A 16,901-nucleotide genomic window follows, 5' to 3' on the forward strand; every position below is an offset into this window, starting at 1 on the left:
CCCAGCTCAGTGTGCATCCTCTACCATTCACATGCCACCTAAGATTAGGTTTCCACAAAACAACCAGGGAGGTGTGCAAAATCAGTCCTCTATTGAAAGAAAGCCTTCAACATGCATTCCCCAGCCCCCACCTCTAGAGCTATGCTGTCCAATGTGGTAGTCACTGACTATTAAACACTTGAAATGTGACTATTCGGAATTGAGATATGCCGCAAACATAAAATGCACATTAGATTTGTAATATTTTGTATGGAAAAAATGCAAAATGTCTCATTGATATGTTTTGTTTTTGATTACATATTGAAATGATAATATTTCATGCATATTGGCTTAAATAAAAATATTATTAAAATGAATTTCACCTCTTCATTACTTTTTTAAGGTGGCTGCTAGAAAATTTAAAATGACATATGTGGTTCCCATTCCATTTCTGTGGGACAGTGCTGACCTAGAATAAAGTCCAAACTCTCTAAACATACCATTTAATAATCCTCCACAATCTTTCCTTGTGCTTTGTTCCCAACTTGATATCTCACTCCTCACTTGCTAAGGCAGACTGCTGAATTAACCACATGGTGGGATTGTTTCTCAGAACAGAGGCCAGGTGATGAAGTATTACCTCACTATGTCCCCCTATTACTACCCCCAGATGCTTCACAGAATGCCCAGGCATCCAAAAGACAAAAGGAAAAATGCAGAAGCAAGGGAAGATCCATAAATTAAACATGCACTCAAGTACAAAATCAAGGAAACATTAAAATGGATTAAGCTTTAAAAAAAAAAAATGACCAAAGACTGCTTTGGTTTGTGTTTATGTGATGTCTTTTCCAAAATAGAATGGTTGTAATGAAGTGTATAATCACCTTTACGTGAAATGCCATCACCCGAACAACTCTGCAGATCTCATAAAGTTCCCGCGGGTGGGTCACTGCCATGCAGTTCTGGAATGAACTATTCCTTTTTCATACAGCTGCAAAGAGCTCTGTTATTTCTGAATTGTATCTCCAGTGGGAGGTTAATCATCTATATCATGCATTCACAACACCTCACATAATGTTGGCTGTAGATACTCACCTAAGAGTAACAAGATAAGTAAGAGAAGATCAGGAGACATACTGTAAACCTTTAGCCTACCCTAGAAATCTGCAAACTATGACCAGCAAGCCAAAGGCTTGTGTTGGTAAATAAAGCTTTATCGGACCATAGCCATGCCCATTCATTTACATAGTGTCTAAGGCTGCTTTCCTGCTATAAAAGCAAAGTTGAATAGTTGTGACAAAGACCATACTGCCCATGAAGCCTTAAATATCTATTTTCTGGTCTTTTCCAGAAAAAATGCTGACCTTTGCCTTAAGCGTCTTTTTTAAAGTTTTTGGTTTTGTTTTTGTTTTTTCATTAACCAAATAGTGCATCTATTATGTGACAGGTATAGTTCCAGGCCTTGGAGCTACAAGGTTGAAAATTACTGAACTTTAGAATCCATAGCATAGAATGCTCATACTTAGTTTCTCGAGGGACTCCAAAGCATATACATTTTAGTCTTGTCAAGCGAGACTTTCATTCACACTAGCCAGTGTTTTTCAAATTTATTTCTTCTACTGAGATCCACTGTAACAAATACATTTTACATCCAACCCTTTCTGTGCGCTGGTGCACACAGGTAAATAACTGAACAGAAGACAAAAGTATTTGTCTTTCTACCTATATGAAATTCATGCTGCTATTTTATCCTGCTATAGCCCCTTACATTTAAAAAATAATAATTTATTTTATTTTACATCAGTGTATGGTTATTCACACAGCTTAAAAGCCTCTTGGTATACCAGCTTTTTACTGTCTAGCTTTGGTCTTCACCATAGGCCATAGGTTATAACCTAGCAACCATTTATCTCAGATAAGATTGATTTGCTTCATCCATGCAGAATGTTCTTTTGTTTTAGATTTGGTTTTGGTTTTCGATATATGAATTATTTCCCAATGTGGTCTTTATTTAATCAGTATTCCAAGATTATTTCAAAAAATCAAAGGTCATGACAATAGTAAGTCCATGTTCTTGCTTGGTAACCACCAGCTGGAGCTGAGTAGTTTCTCCAGTGTTTGCTTCTAACTTGCAATCTTTTGCCACAGGACAAATGCACCTGAAAATCTCAAGAATTTTTATCACAAGCATTAACTCCCCATGACTCCCCTCCCCCACATAAATATAAAACAGATCCAATTTGTTTTCTTTCCATCATTAAACCCTAGTAGGGCATTCTAGTAGACCCTCTGGCTTTGAGAAAACCATTTTTAACAGATACTGTTGTGATCTCAAGTCCTCCTACACCAAGAAGGAAGAGTAAGTTCTCCTTAGAAAGAAAAACAAGTGGCCTTTATTTATAAAAGAAAAAGAAAAGAAAAGAAAAACCAAAACACCCACAATATTTGATGAAACTATAAGAATAATTAGAGTCCACCAGGAAATTTAAAAAAAAGAGATTTTGTTTATTTAAAAGCTTTGTTTGTAAAATGAAATCACTTTATTGCTACAGTGTTTTCCTACTGCCAGAACTTTTCAAAACATCGAGTTAGAGCAAACATGGCTTCAGTTAAGAAAGGTGATGAGGGGAGCAGTTAGCTCTGGAAATATAACTTCAGTTGTAGCTTAATCCAGTTCCCTTTTTAAATACCTGAACTTAATGAGAATCTGCAAAGATTTATGACCGTAACAAACACATCGTTTTTGATTTTGTCATTCAAACCAGCCTAGCAACTTTGATATTTCCTATTGAAAGGAGAGAGCTAATCCAAGTAAGAACTCTGAAAAAGGGAAAAAGAATTTTATTCCTATAATTTGATTGATTACTTCCTACTCTGAATACTCAAGAGAGAAAAAGCAAACTTTCCTGTCTGTACTCGGATTTCTCCCACTAATCTTTTACAAGCAGGCAACAACCATAAAACACAAATTACTTACCAAGATCCATAGGCCAATCATGCTAGCTAGGTTCCAAAATCTATAAGCATCAAAATATTGGGGAAAACATCTCAGACAAAAACCAGAAATTTAAAGATGAATTAAGCACTGATTCAATTCAGTTCAATGCTTTAATTCATCAGTTCTGGGAGGAGAAAAAATAATGCTATAACTTGTTCCATTTTCTGGAATATTTTTTTGTCAGTGGTGCAAATCCTCCAAAATTAAATTTATGTAATTCAGAACATACAGTTGTTTCCCAACTATAATCTCCAGAATTGTATGCTGGGAATTAGAAACCCAGAGTTCATGTGTTTGGCTTAATCTTGGGCAAAGCACTCGGTTTCCTTACATACAGAAGACACTCTCTAAGATATCTTATAATTCCAACATCCTTTACAATTTATGAACCTATCTGGCTAGAAACAAAGAAAGTTCAAATTAAGAGTCTTGTCTGATGTGGCAACGACCTGGTCACTATAAAGGGCTTGGCACTAATAATGACCAGCTGGTAAGAAATCTAAATTTTCAATTAGATGAAAATTATTAACAAGAATAACAATAAAGATAGACAGGATAGTGTTTGGAAGTAACAAACGGACCTTGTCCTGATTAGGAATATTAACATATCTAAAGAAAAAAAATATCAAAAAATGCCAATATAGAAAAGAATAAGAAAAATGGACTTTGGCAATGACTCAGCCATGTTCAGAGGGAGTGCCTAGTTGGGGGATTCCTAGAGCCAAAAGGGAGCATAAGGTTGTACATGATAGCAGCAAAGAAGAACATCCAGAAACTAACCTTGCCCAAATCCAGGACCAGAGAGCAGCTGTCTGATTATATTTCTGTTAATATTTTGGCTTCTCCATGCAGCTATTCAGAAGGAGGAAATTTGCTTATTTGGACCAATTAATAGTTGAGTTTTTTTTTCATGATTATTGTTATTTTTTAATGGGTAGGGGAAAAAAAATCAATTGAATGGCTCAGAATTTCTGATATGCTCAGTAGCTCAAGTTCTGTGATCAGATTTCTTCTATAAAAAAAAAAAAATAGAGGTGGCTTTCATTATTCCATATAGGCCAATAAGCTCACAAGGATAGTTATTCAATGGTTTTTAAAATTTACTTTTCAACCATATGTTGATATGTTGCCTTGTTTTTTAATTGAAGGTTGAAGACTCAGAATCAAACATGTTCAAGTCACTTTTCACATGGGGCAGCCTTTCAACTTCTATCATCTCTGAGCCACTGATGGCTTACTGTTTAGGCAGGAACCACACATGCAACTTTAAGAACATGATAGAATATTGCAGTGATGAAGCACTGGCATATTGGAGGTGAGTGGACCTGGATCCAGCGCTAGTTCTACTATTTATTTGACTATATGACCTTGAGCAAGTAAATTCACTTTTTTGAGCCTGTTTCCTGATCTATAAAAGGTAGTAAGTGATAGGACCTACTTAATAATACTGATCATATTAACAAAATATCCAGATTATGCAGCTTTATCGAGCACACAGTGAGGGCCCAACAAATGTAGCCATTATTTCACTTCTAAAATGATAGATCATACAGAGAGAAAATAAATAAGGAAACACTGGGCTTGAACTATACTTTAGACCAGATGAACCTAACAGACATACACAGAACATTTCATCCAACAGCAGCAGAATACACATTCTTTTCAAGTGCACACAGAACATTCTCTAGGATAAATCATATGCTGAGCCACAAAACAACTCTTAAAAATTTAAAAAGATTGAAATCATATCACATATCTTTTCCAACCACAATGATATTAAACTAGAAATCAGTAACAAGAGGTAACCTGGAAAATTCACACATATATAGAGATTGAACAATCCGCTCCTGAACAATGAGTCAAAGAAGAAATCAAAAAACATATGGAGCTAAATGAAATGGAAACACAACATACCAAAACTTACGGCATGTAGCAAAAGCAGTCACAGAGGGAAGTTTATAGTGATAAATGACTATGTTAAGAAAAAAAAAAAACTCAAATAAACAATTTAATTTATTAACCTCTTAAGAAACCAGAAAAAGAAGAAAAATCTAATCTAAAGTTAGCAGAAGGAAGGAAATAACAAAAGCCAAAGCAAAAATGAATGAAACAGAGACGAAAATGATAGATTTTTATCAAATGTATATTGCAGGGTTCAAATACTTTGCTATTTTAAAAATGGTTCAAAATGCATGGAGAAAAGTATATACCAACTATGATGGAAAAACACCAAACAACAAGTCGGGAATGGTATTAAATCACAGAAACTATTTTTATCTTATATAAGCATTAGTAGCCTATCCTTTGCATGAAACAGTTTGTAAAACATATCCAATAAAGATAAATCAGTCAACAATTAGAGAAAATACTGTTATCTTCTTTGAGTCTCAAGATGTAGCCTGTGTATTATTTTGTTTTGCTTAAGTAAAAATGTAATGTGGATAAAATTATTTTTACAGTTGTTAAAAATATCAAAGGAAATGTTTCAAGTCAGATTTTCGTTACTCTATTAAACCAGATTCTCAGATGCACAACTGTGTGTTTAAAAACAGAAGCAGAAAACGCCAGCATGCCACCTAGTCTGATAGCACTGGCATCCCGGGATTAGCAGTGCCAGCAGGAAGAACCACTCAGGATGCCCAGGTCTTGGTCATCCAGAGCTCTGGAGGGTGGATTTTCTCTCTTCCTCCCTCATCCTTTAACCCAATGACTGCTCCAGGTCCGATTTGCTCTTATGGTTGGTCTCATAAACCATAGTGTCTAAAACAAAGATTAAAGCATAAGGTCAAGTAAGCAGAATATTTAAGCTGGCCAGGAAAACCTGGACTGCATTGTTATATCCTAGGCTAAGGAGTGTCCACAGCCATGAACCCATCTCTTGACCCCATAACTAGCTTCCCAACCCTTGACAACTGCTCCTCCTATTTCTGAAGCAAACAAGCCAGATTCCCAAATCTAATTTTCCTCTGACTCCTACTTCCGTTCTTTGTGTTCTCAAAAACTTATCATTTACATCAACGTTTTTTGCTCTCCAGAACACGAGGGTTTCAGTCAGGGGTGGGCAACTTCTTATACCTTCTTCACTTTACATTTGCCAGCCATAAATAAAAAGAGGAAAGCAAAACAAAGCAACAACAATAACAACAAAAAACAAACTCTGTGCTTGTTCCAGGGACAAGAGAGTAGGAGGGGAGCCATGAGCCAATTTTATTATGAAATCAGCTGAGGGGAAAGCTCAGCGTGTCTGGAAGCAACAGGTGCTGGCAGTGGAGGAGAAGCTGGCAGGCCTGTGCTGGGGGCCTTCAGAAGGAGAGGAAAGAAGAAACATGGAATGAAAGGAAGCTGACGCAGTAGAGTGTTACAGCATGAGCCCACAGCCCTTGGTGACATTAGGCATCTCCTGCCTTCTTTGTTGATGCTGCTGTTTTTCCTTTTGTTTTAGAATAATTTTAGATATTAAAATTGTAAACATAAAATTGTACAGAGGATTCTCAGATACCATTTTGCCCTGATTCCACTAAGGTTATTATCTTACATACCCTAGTACAATGATTGAAACCAAGAAATTAACCTCAGTATAGTGCTATTAACTAGACCACACTCATTATTCACATTTCTCCAGTTTTTCCATGGAACACCCTTTTTCTGTTTCAGGATCCAGTCAAGAGTACCACACTTTATTTATTCATTAGCAGTTAGCCTCTTTTGTCTCCTCCCCAATCTGTTTTTCAGGATCTTGAAAATTTTAAGGAATAGTAGACAGGTATTTTGTAGATGCCCCTCCATTTGGGTTGGCTTAATGTTTTCTCATAATTAGAGTGGGGCTACAGATTTGGGGGGAGAATCCCCCACAGGTAAAGTGCCCTCCTCATGCGTTACACTGGGGGGTACATTTTCTGCACATGACCGCAAGGAAATGTTAAACTTACCACTTGGTTAAGGTGGTGTCTGCCAGGTTTCTCCACTGTAACCTTCCTATTTTCCTCTTTCTTCCTACCTTATTTTAACCTGACTACCACCCTCTCTCCCAGCTCACCCTCCCCAGGCACTGGACCGTAGTCTCCGGAAGGTCTCTCCTGTTAGAACTCTGAAAGCACCTTCCTATGAAACTGTCCCATGTGAGCAAGGTCTTCAGTAGTGTATCTCAGGTTTGTTAAGGGTTAAAGAGGATTCTGTGTGCTGCCTTTTAAGAATTGTGGGACCCTCCTCCAGAGCCTGTACTACACGGGAGGAGGAATAAGGCTGCATGTTGAAATAAAATCATCTGGAAGTATTTTCATTTGAAGCTGACTTTCAGAAACAGAGGCAAAACACACTAACAAAACTAATCTGGGGCATATGGCATTCCTTTCGGTCATGTGCATTTCTAATATAAATCTCCTAATCATTTATATCGTGTTTTTCAGATTTATTGTGAAGGCAAGTCTCTTTTATTTCTCTCCAAAGAATAAACTCCCTACCTGAAAGAAGTGAGCTCAGCTACACTAAGCAGATCTTACTTGCTGTAAGTGCTACCTAACGTGATGCCCACACCCTCTCCCCCTCACCCCTTTTTTTCAAATTGAGACTGCAGATATACTCTGATAATGATGAGGTTTTCAAAGTCTAGCTGTTCTGGTTCCTTGCTGACTCTTCCTCCCACCAGGTGGCGCTACACGTCACATTCAAAGTGGGCTGCTCTCAAGTCAGTGAATACGGTTTTGTTTTTTTAACCTTTGTAAGAATATCACGAGCCTAATGTCAAGCACTAAACTTCATTCTTAATAAACACTTCCCCTTATACATTTACTGTCATCTGACAACTTCTGAAACAAGCCAAATCTGAACCTCTGGAATACCTTCCTCACGTGTTCATAAGATAAATGTAAATGTTAAAGGCATGACAGTCATGACCTCATGAATAATGCAAAAAAAAACAGAAGTTGTGATCGTTGGCAAAAACTGGGAAGATGCTTCAATTCACTAAACTCGGCATTTCCACAATTTCTAAGTCCTTATTTCACATGTTTATTTTTTAACTATATCAATATCCTCTGCAGAGAGTTTGAAGCTATATCAAATTTAAATTTTAAAGTGCTGGAAAATATTTTAAAGACATTCGTATAACTGCAAAGACTAGGGAACTAAAATATTATTTAGGTGAAATTTCCTCTGATTACATATTAAAGGCATATATTTAGTAAGTAATGTCGTTTTCAAAATTGTAACTCATCACTTAGCAGAAACAACTTTTCTAAAAGCTTGGAGTCTAATATCTTTGGGAAACATCACGAGAAATTACACTTTTTATCAGCCAAGTTATTATTACTCAGTGAGAAGATGTCTACCTAAAGAAAAGGGCTAAGTTTATAAAATTCCCAACTGAGCCCAGCAATTTGACTGATGGCAATTGCAATTTGCAATTGTGACACTCTTTTCCTCATGATGTTAGTATCTGGTCTATATAAGGTTAGCCCCTGTTGTCATTAACTGCACAGGCTTATTTCATTCTCGTGACCCTTCCAAAAAATGGATTTGGCACATATTGTTTCTTGACCAATCAAGAGACTTATTTATAAGAGACAAATATTTTGGCCAGGGTGTTTTTTTTCTTTTTAAGAGGAGAACAGACTATTACAATGTGGAGGATTTTCACTCATGGCTATGCATTTCACATAAAATATATCAGCACATTATAAATCTCATTGTTATGAAGAAATATTCACTCAAATGAGGTATTCCAGGTCCAAGCTATATTACACAGTTTCTGTTGTTGTTATTGTTTTTAATACCTGTACTCAGTAGACCCAAAGCCTGTTCCATACCCTGGGTGTCTGAATGTTTAGAAGTTCTCTAACCACTTAATAACTTCCTTGTTATCAATTCCATCACTTCCCCTCCTACTAAGTGTCTGCTCTTGCACGCATGTGCATGTGGGTATGTACACGTGCACGAGTGCACATACACAGACACAAAGAAACTAGGCTGTTTGACTTCTTTTCTGGGTAGCCTACTGGGATGATGATTCCAGAGCTCAAACATTCAGCAAACAAAATGACAGCACTGTGGCTTCTCTACAGGGCCATTTGCAACCTCTCAGTGGATGAAGAGTATCCCATCCCCAAAAGCTCCTGGGAACTATATGTCTGAAAGAATTATTCCCTCCCTTCTGCAAACATGTGCCTTAGACTCAGGGTCCAAAACAACTTCTTCCTGCTTTCCTCCTATCCTTCGTCCTTTCTCCATGTTCTTAACTCAGTTCTAAGGACAGAGAGGCCTGTTTGGACTTCAGTTCATATGACCTTGCATGGGTGGCCAGACTCTGCAGCTCCCTTGGCTCAAATTTCATTTCCAGCCCTTCACGCAGAAGGGCCTCGTGGCTCAGGAGGGTGGGAAACTGCACAAGGAGGTACTTTGCAGCTGCTCCCAGCTGCTACAAAATGCCGATTTCTCCTGATAGGAACCAAAAGTTCTTCTGTTCCGCTAGCCTCTCTGGTGGACTTGAAAAATAAGGCGATGATTATTAGGGGCCAGAAAACTTCAAATTTTGATGAAGTCGGTGGAGAACTAACTCCTAAATACCAAGCTAAGTAATCTTGAATCTTCTTGAATGTTAACGAGTAAAACAATTTAAGTGATATTGATCTCCGTTGAAATTAGCCAGTCTTACGAAAGAAAACCAATCAAAACATAGGAAATAGACGTGTGAGTATAAGAGGTTGGATAATAAATACTATCTTGTCCCAAACATTTATATGCATACATATATATAAACGTGTGTGTATGTATATATATATAGTTATATACATATATATGTATATATAACTATGTATATATATGTATATAATTATATATATAACTATGTATATATATAACTATATATATAACTATGTATATATATGTATATAACTATATATATACACATACACTCACATAAAGACATAAATATCTTTATATGCTTCATAAATATGTATCTTTTGTTGTAGGAGAAAAAAAGCACACCTTCTAGTTGGTGCAGATATACACAGGTAGAGAAAGGGGACGTTAAATTCTAAGCTCACCTGCTCTTAAACTATAGTAGAGTCATTCGGTCTTGACTTACAGAAAAGATCTCAAAGTTTAGAAGCTAAAGAAATAGTTCCCTGCCTTCCTTTATGAACCTACCACACATACAATAGAAACGAAGACCATTCATTGCAAAGGATTGTTTTCCCATGACATGCAAGCCACAGACATTTGTTGTACTGATATCATGTCCGCTAAATTAAGTATTGTGGAATGTGTTTTAAACCCCATCAGGGTGGAGTTTCATATCCAGAAAACTCCACTGAAGCATCCTAAATTATCAAAATTAACAAATCTCCTGGAATGTTGTTTTACTTTTGTTTCATTTATTTTAAAGTAATATTAGGACATTTTAATTCATTAGAAACATTTCATTTATAGAGATTTTGAATAAATTCATTTTCTTTGCCTTTACAGTCAGTTACACTAGTCTTAGGATGCAGTTTATAAAGTATTTTATTTTGCCCAGAGTGAGAAATTTATTGAAACATCCTAGCAACAGGCATTTCTAACTCAAACTCATTCACCAAGGGATTGTCTCAAACTTTCTAACAGCAACAGATTTCTCCCTTTGTCAAGACAGTAGGGGGCACTGCCACTACAAATTATTATGACAAACGGCGAGATTTCACTGAGCAAAAAAACAAGGCTAGACATTTATGATTCTCCCATGTCAATGAGCATCTAAAAGATATTATACAGATTTTTCTCTTCCATAGTTTACTTCAGGGTATAAATTTTGGGGCTCTCTCTCTCTCCTTCTCTCTTTTCTCCCCACTGTGTGTGTGTGTGTGTGTGTGTGTGTGTGTGTGTGTGTGTGTGTGTTAGAAATCCAATATTACAAATTTGGGGCTGACTCAAGAAAGTCTAACTGAACCCCTTATTATAAAATACTGGCTAAATACAAACTGCTAAAATGCACTTAATAGTTAAGTGGCATTCTGTGTGGGAGATTTTTTTTCAAGGGTAAGTCTTCAATCCTTCTCACAAACTTCAAACTCCAACTTCGGAGCTAAGATGAAAGAGAACTGAGGAAAAATTTCATTAAATAATCGCATAATCCAGAACACCATAGCTTGGATTTTTTTTTAAATAAAAGTTTTCTATGTAATTGAGTTAAACATAAATTCATACATCCAATAAAAAAAAAATACATTGCAAATGGTAAAACAAAGACATTGCTCCAACACTTAGAAAATTAAATTTACCAAACCATGAAGTCTACTGTGCAGTTATTTTTGTAACCACCATAAATTGCTTTATAGAACTCCTCTGCTAGAGTAAACAATCCAAAGAGAGATTTACTTTATAGCATGCATCCAGTTTCCAAATGAGAGAGTGGCCTAAAGGTTTATGACTCTTCTCTCTTTCTCTCTCTTTCTGTCTCTCTCTCTCTCTCTTCTCTGTTTCTTTTCTATACTTGTGTTTTTAGTTATCTTGAAACCTTCCTTCTCTTACACAAGCTCAGAAAGGTCCACGGAAAATAAGATCCAGGTCTCTAGATATACTGTGCCCTCAAATACTCATTTCTGGAATAAGAACAATCCCACTTTGTGAAATAAAGTCTAGATGGTAAAATGAACATAAAGGGTTTTAGTACTAAATATTTCACCATATATAATAGCACCTCAGAGCCAGCCAAACATTGTCTTAGATATCCCAGGCAGTCAGCTTGAAATGTGTTCACTTATACACTATGAAGCTGAATTCAGTGCAAACTGCTATAGATAAGAGTTTTAGGGGTCTTTAATCACTTTTTTCCTTGTGTCCTTAATGGAAAAAACAGAGCTGCCTTTGTGCTAAAAAGAAGGACCTGTTGTTTCCAGATTCAACAGGTCATTTTTATAAGAACTTCCCAGAGGATACAACATAAATGACAGAAACACAAGGGAATTTTTTAAGTGGCTGATAATTTTAAATGATATATATTCTATATTAAGGAAGGTTGTTTGTTTTTCTTTCCAACAAATGAAAAAAGTGTTTAATGTTTGAATTCAACTTTTAGGACCAAATGTTTTCTCATGAGTTGGGTTACTGTAAATTCAGTTTCTGAAATCAGTCTGAGGGTGAGTTCGACCCCTCAAGTAAATAAACTTGTCAAATCATGTTCATTTCTGTTTTGGGAATGAATAGTTGATTTAGTGGGCTTTTAAAATATATTTAAATTTCGTAGTAACTTTGGTAATGTTTTAGTTAAAATGACAAGGAGATTGCACATTTAAAGAACAATATAAAACTATAAAATGGAAAATTCTGGCCATATGATTTTCCTTGCTCTCGGAGTAAAGAAAAAAGGCCAATATTTTATGGCAAACAAAATCCAGGTGACACTAGAATTTCTTAGAGTTTGGCTGATTCTATTATTAAAGGTGGTCTAAATTTAAGAAGACTAGCAAATTTAAGGTTAAGATCTAAACCAGACTTGTTTCCTAAACTGTATTGGGAGTTTTTTCACAATGAAACCAGCGACTCCATATCCCTCCCCTTTTTTTCTTCTTCTTTCTTTTCTATCTTTTCTTTCTCTTTCCTTCCTTCCTTCCTTCCTTCCTTCCTTCCTTCCTTCCTTCCTTCCTTCCTTCCTTCTTCTTCTTCCTTCTCTTCTTCTTTCCTTCCTTCCCTTCCTTCCTCCCTCCCTCCTCCTCCTCTTCCTTCCTTCTTTCCTTCCTTCTTTCCTTCCTTCCTTCCTTCCAATTGGCTACCTCATTTCTAAAGAGAAGTGTTCAAAGAGCTTTGAGAAAGTTTCTGCCAGTAGAGAAACAAAAGGTACGCTTTCCTGTAAATACAGAAAGCACTTTACGAAATTCATTCCTTGCCTCAAACAAAAGTTATTACCAAGGAAGCCTTCTTTAAAACACAATGACTGGTTGCTGGCACTTGCTCGGACATATATTTCCCAACAACCTAGACTCTGGTTCTTGACACTTTTATGAAGTCTCTATATTACTTACCACCTAGAACAACTATCTGGCAGAAGGTCAAGGTAAATAAATACCTGACGGCAAAGACTGCATTAACCATAGAGAACTGCCCAGAAGGTAAAGAAATAAAAACAGGCTTCCTTGGGAAAGGAGTCAACATAATAATTGATGAACAAGTTCTAATTTAGGAGAGACTTCTTCCCCCTTCTTTAGCTATCAACAAGGATCGTCTAGAAGAGGAGGAAAAGATGAAATTGGCTATTTGAGGGAAAAGGAATCTCAAAGACTAAAGAAAACAATCATTAAGGACCAATTCCCTCCTCCTGCCCTCCTCCCCCTCCAGCATCCAGTATACTGGAGAAAGAAGGCATCGTGGGGAACAAGACCCCTCAGGTTAAGGACAACTACTGATGAACCTCCCCCCATCTCCCGCCTTCTACATGAAACGGATAGGAAGGTGAATTGGGAGTCATCGTGGTCTCTCTCAAAGCCCCCCGACGCAAACACATACATCGCGCTCTGCCTGCCCTCTGCCTGTGCCCCGCGCCAGCTCACCGGTACCAGGAGAGGCCTTTGTCGTAGCTGCGGTCGAAGAAGTGGGGCTCCGCACCCACGGCCCGCACGTCGGGGTGCACGCGCAGGAACTCGAGCAGCGCCCGCGTGCCGCCCTTCTTCACGCCGATGATGATGGCCTGCGGCAGCTGCTTGCTGCCTTCGTCCAACAGCAGCGCCAGAGTCCCGGGTGGGGCCTCGGCCACGCTGCTCCCAGCCCCGGAGCCACCGGGACCCCCGGCCAGGCCCGGGGTCTCTTCTTCCCAGGCCACCTCCTCGCCGCCGTCGCGCCGCACAGGCCGCCTGCGCCTCCGCCACTGCTTCAGTTGCAGGAAGCGCTTTCTCTGCGCCGCCGCGGGCCGCGCCGCCAGCTCCCTCGGGCCTCCGGCCAGGACGCCGCGACCCGGGGCCCCAGTCTCCTCGCCACCGCCCGACAGCCCCACGACGGGGCCCGACAGGGTCTGACAGCGCTCGGCCAGGCAGTAGAAGACGTAAAGGGACGTGAGCAAGGAGCAGAGCATTAGCAAGAATTTCCGGAAGATGCTGCGGGACAGCGGCTCTGCCGAGGTGGGGTGGGCGCCGGCCGGGCCCGGAGGGGCCATCCTAGCCGGAGGCGACGTCGGGCAGCACGCGGGCCATGCTAGGCCGAGACTCCGCCAAGTGCCATGACATCCTCCAGGAGGGCCTGCGCGCTGGACGGAGGCCACATCGCCTGTGCGTCCCTGCGGCCGTGCAAGCTGCCCCAGGTGGCGGCAGCCGGGGCTCCTTAGGGAGACCGAGCCTCGGGAGTCCCTCGCGGGATCCCTTCCTCTGGTCTAGGGGGCGGGAAAGGGGACGTGGTGCCGTGCTTAAGAAACCATCCTCTTAGACTCGGCAAGTCTTGAGCCTCGGAGAAGCGCTCGGCGCCCCAGTACTCTAGGAGTCGCGGGAATGGGGTTCCTGGAGGATGTGGCGGAGGCAAGCGTCTCAGCCTCGGCCCCCAGCGGTCTCCGCTCAGCGACCTTGCATCCCTCGTTCAGTCCTGACGAGGGGACGCTCCACTCCGGGGCCGCTGAACTCCGTGCGCTCCAGACAGCGGCAAGCGACAGTGCCTCCCAGCCCCGAATTCCTCGGTCCCCTGGACCGTCTCGGCGCGCCTTCTCGGCCCTGGTGCAAGGTACCCCCGAGTCCTTCTGCCCGAGCAGGAACAAGAAGGCCCGCGCCGAGCAGCCCGCCCCTCCTAGTGCGCACCCGGCTGCTCCAAACTGCTCTCACGCCCCACCTGGGAGCGGCATAGCGGAGTCTGGCTGTGCGGGACCTGTCAGCGGCTGCGGCCACTGTGCTCGCAGGCGCTCTCTCGCTGTCTCCCGGGCCGTAGCCGCCGCCACACGTGGGGCGCCCAGGGCAGCAAACTTGGCGGTGACGTCAACGGCCCGGGCCGGACCAGCCCCCGGACGAGCGCGGCCCGCGGGAGGGGTGGGATGGAGAAAAGGTGGCGCAGACCTCGCCGCGGCGGCCCAATGACATTGAAGAAGGCGGGGGAGACTGGGGCGACGCCCCTTCCCCATTCCGCCCTTTCCTCCCGCCCCCGCCCCCGCCCGCAGCATAGCTCCTTTGGAACAGAGCTGAGGATTGCGGCGGCCCCACGGTTGTCTGACTGATAGCTAGAGCCGGCCGGATCCCCGGGGGCCTGACTTCCACCCAGCCGGCCACTCGCTGGATTAGGGGTTCTCAACCCCTCCGACTCAGCTCAGCCCTTCGCAACCCTGACCTCCTCTAAGTTCCCTGCACTCTGCTTCCCTTCCGCCTCTGTCGCTACATCCTTCCCCGGTCCCGCCCCTGCCACCTACCCGAACCTTTGGAAGTATTTTTGGCAGCAGTTCCCAGTACCGCGCTTCACGCCACACACCCATTTGTCTAGGGCGAACGGAATTCCTCCGCAACAGCTTTGACTTGCACATACCTACCCAACTGTCCGCGGCGGGCCCTTGAGAGGAGCTCAGTCTCCTCTCAGCAGTGTTATTTTTGTTTTTATTTTTCCTTTTGATTCTTCCCTTGTATTATTGATGATGATCAAGAGTTTCCCAAGACCTAGAAAGGAGTAACGTCTTAGAAAATAAGCCAATAAATAAATCAAGTGGAGAAATTAAGATTAAAAATAAATAAATATCAGCTCCGATTCCAAATCCATATGCCCAGTTTTTGATGAAGGATTTTTTTTAATGTTGTTTGTACGTGTGTGTGCGCGCGCGTCTGTGTGTATGTGTGTGTGTCGTTAAAGAGTTAAAGGTCCCTCCATAAAGGACTGTTTCCTCTCTGTTGCCTCGCCTGACCCCATATCTTCTTGTGCTCCTGGGGGAGCAGGTCAGGAAGCGATACAAATCGTCTTGATGTTTAATGGAGGGAGGTGGCCCGTGGAACTTACGTGAGGTGGTTTTTTATTCCAATCCGACTTGTTCCTGGTTTCTTGGCTTCCTTATCTCGGCAAGACGCCCTGCAATGTGGGCGGTAGCCTGGCGGTCGCACACCAACCGCTGCAAGTGGTGGAGGCAGCTTTCTGGGCCCACTGCTGGGACTTTACAACCTTCCTCTCTCAGCCTGCAGGCACTCTATTTGAACATGGGAGTGGAAGTCAGGGAATTCCTTTTTAACCTTCCAAAGGGGTCTGCTTGTGTGGAACTGGTATATGTGTGCCCGCTGGATAAATACCCAATGCTGGACATATTTTTATGTTTATGAAGCACCAAACGCAACCTATTCAATAAGCCAGTGAAGAATTTATTAGGTTCTGACGCCATAAAGTGATGGGCTTTTTACAAGGATGAACAGCCAGTCCAAGCTTTAATGCCTTCTTGTGTCCTAAAATTGGATATCGACAAACCAATTGAGATTTAATACTAACTTGAGCTTTAGTATATTTTAAAGTTTTTCTCTAGGTATTTCAGTCTGTGTTGCAGAAGGAAAACAAAGAAATGAACGAACAAACAAACAAAAACCAAAGACCATTTTAAAGTTGTTCTGAAAGCATATACTGTCCCGTAAATGCTTACAAATATTCCTCGGTATTCTCACCCTGAAAACGATGGTCTTCAAGTTCCCGCCTTGCTCCCACATTGTAGGATATTGTACGTTCATGCTTTCACATTTTAAGCATAGATATTCCCTTTATGTGGGTATTAAAAACACATTATATAGGAGGCATGGTTCTCAGAATCACTCCCGCAATATCTAGACCTCTGTACTTTATAAATAAAATATAAGCCACAAATACAAGCCTCACAGGTAATTTAAATTTTCTAGTAGCCACCTTAAAGAAAAGTAAAAAAAAAACAGGTGAAATTAATTTTAATAATATATCTAATATACTTAAAAATGTGATTTTTACATGTAGTCAATATAAAAATTATTGAAGTCATTTATGTCCTTTCTTT

At 40.7% G+C, this 16,901-nt stretch overlaps 1 protein-coding gene across 1 annotated transcript in view; it reads right to left on the minus strand.

Annotated features, from left to right (window-relative positions):
• HS3ST3A1 (heparan sulfate-glucosamine 3-sulfotransferase 3A1) overlaps positions 1-14,413 on the minus strand; it is an 89,028-nt gene extending 74,615 nt beyond the window's left edge. Inside the window, exon 1 of the mRNA XM_039847396.1 lies at positions 13,495-14,413. Within this exon, the coding sequence (XP_039703330.1) occupies positions 13,495-14,093 (599 nt within the window). The 5' untranslated portion in view covers positions 14,094-14,413. The remainder of the gene's footprint in view (positions 1-13,494) is intronic.
• Positions 14,414-16,901: the final 2,488 nt, after the last annotated feature.

Source organism: Pteropus medius, unplaced genomic scaffold, assembly GCF_902729225.1.
Source record: "Pteropus medius unplaced genomic scaffold, Ma_sr-lr_union100, whole genome shotgun sequence".
Classification (NCBI taxonomy): Eukaryota; Metazoa; Chordata; class Mammalia; order Chiroptera; family Pteropodidae; genus Pteropus; species Pteropus medius.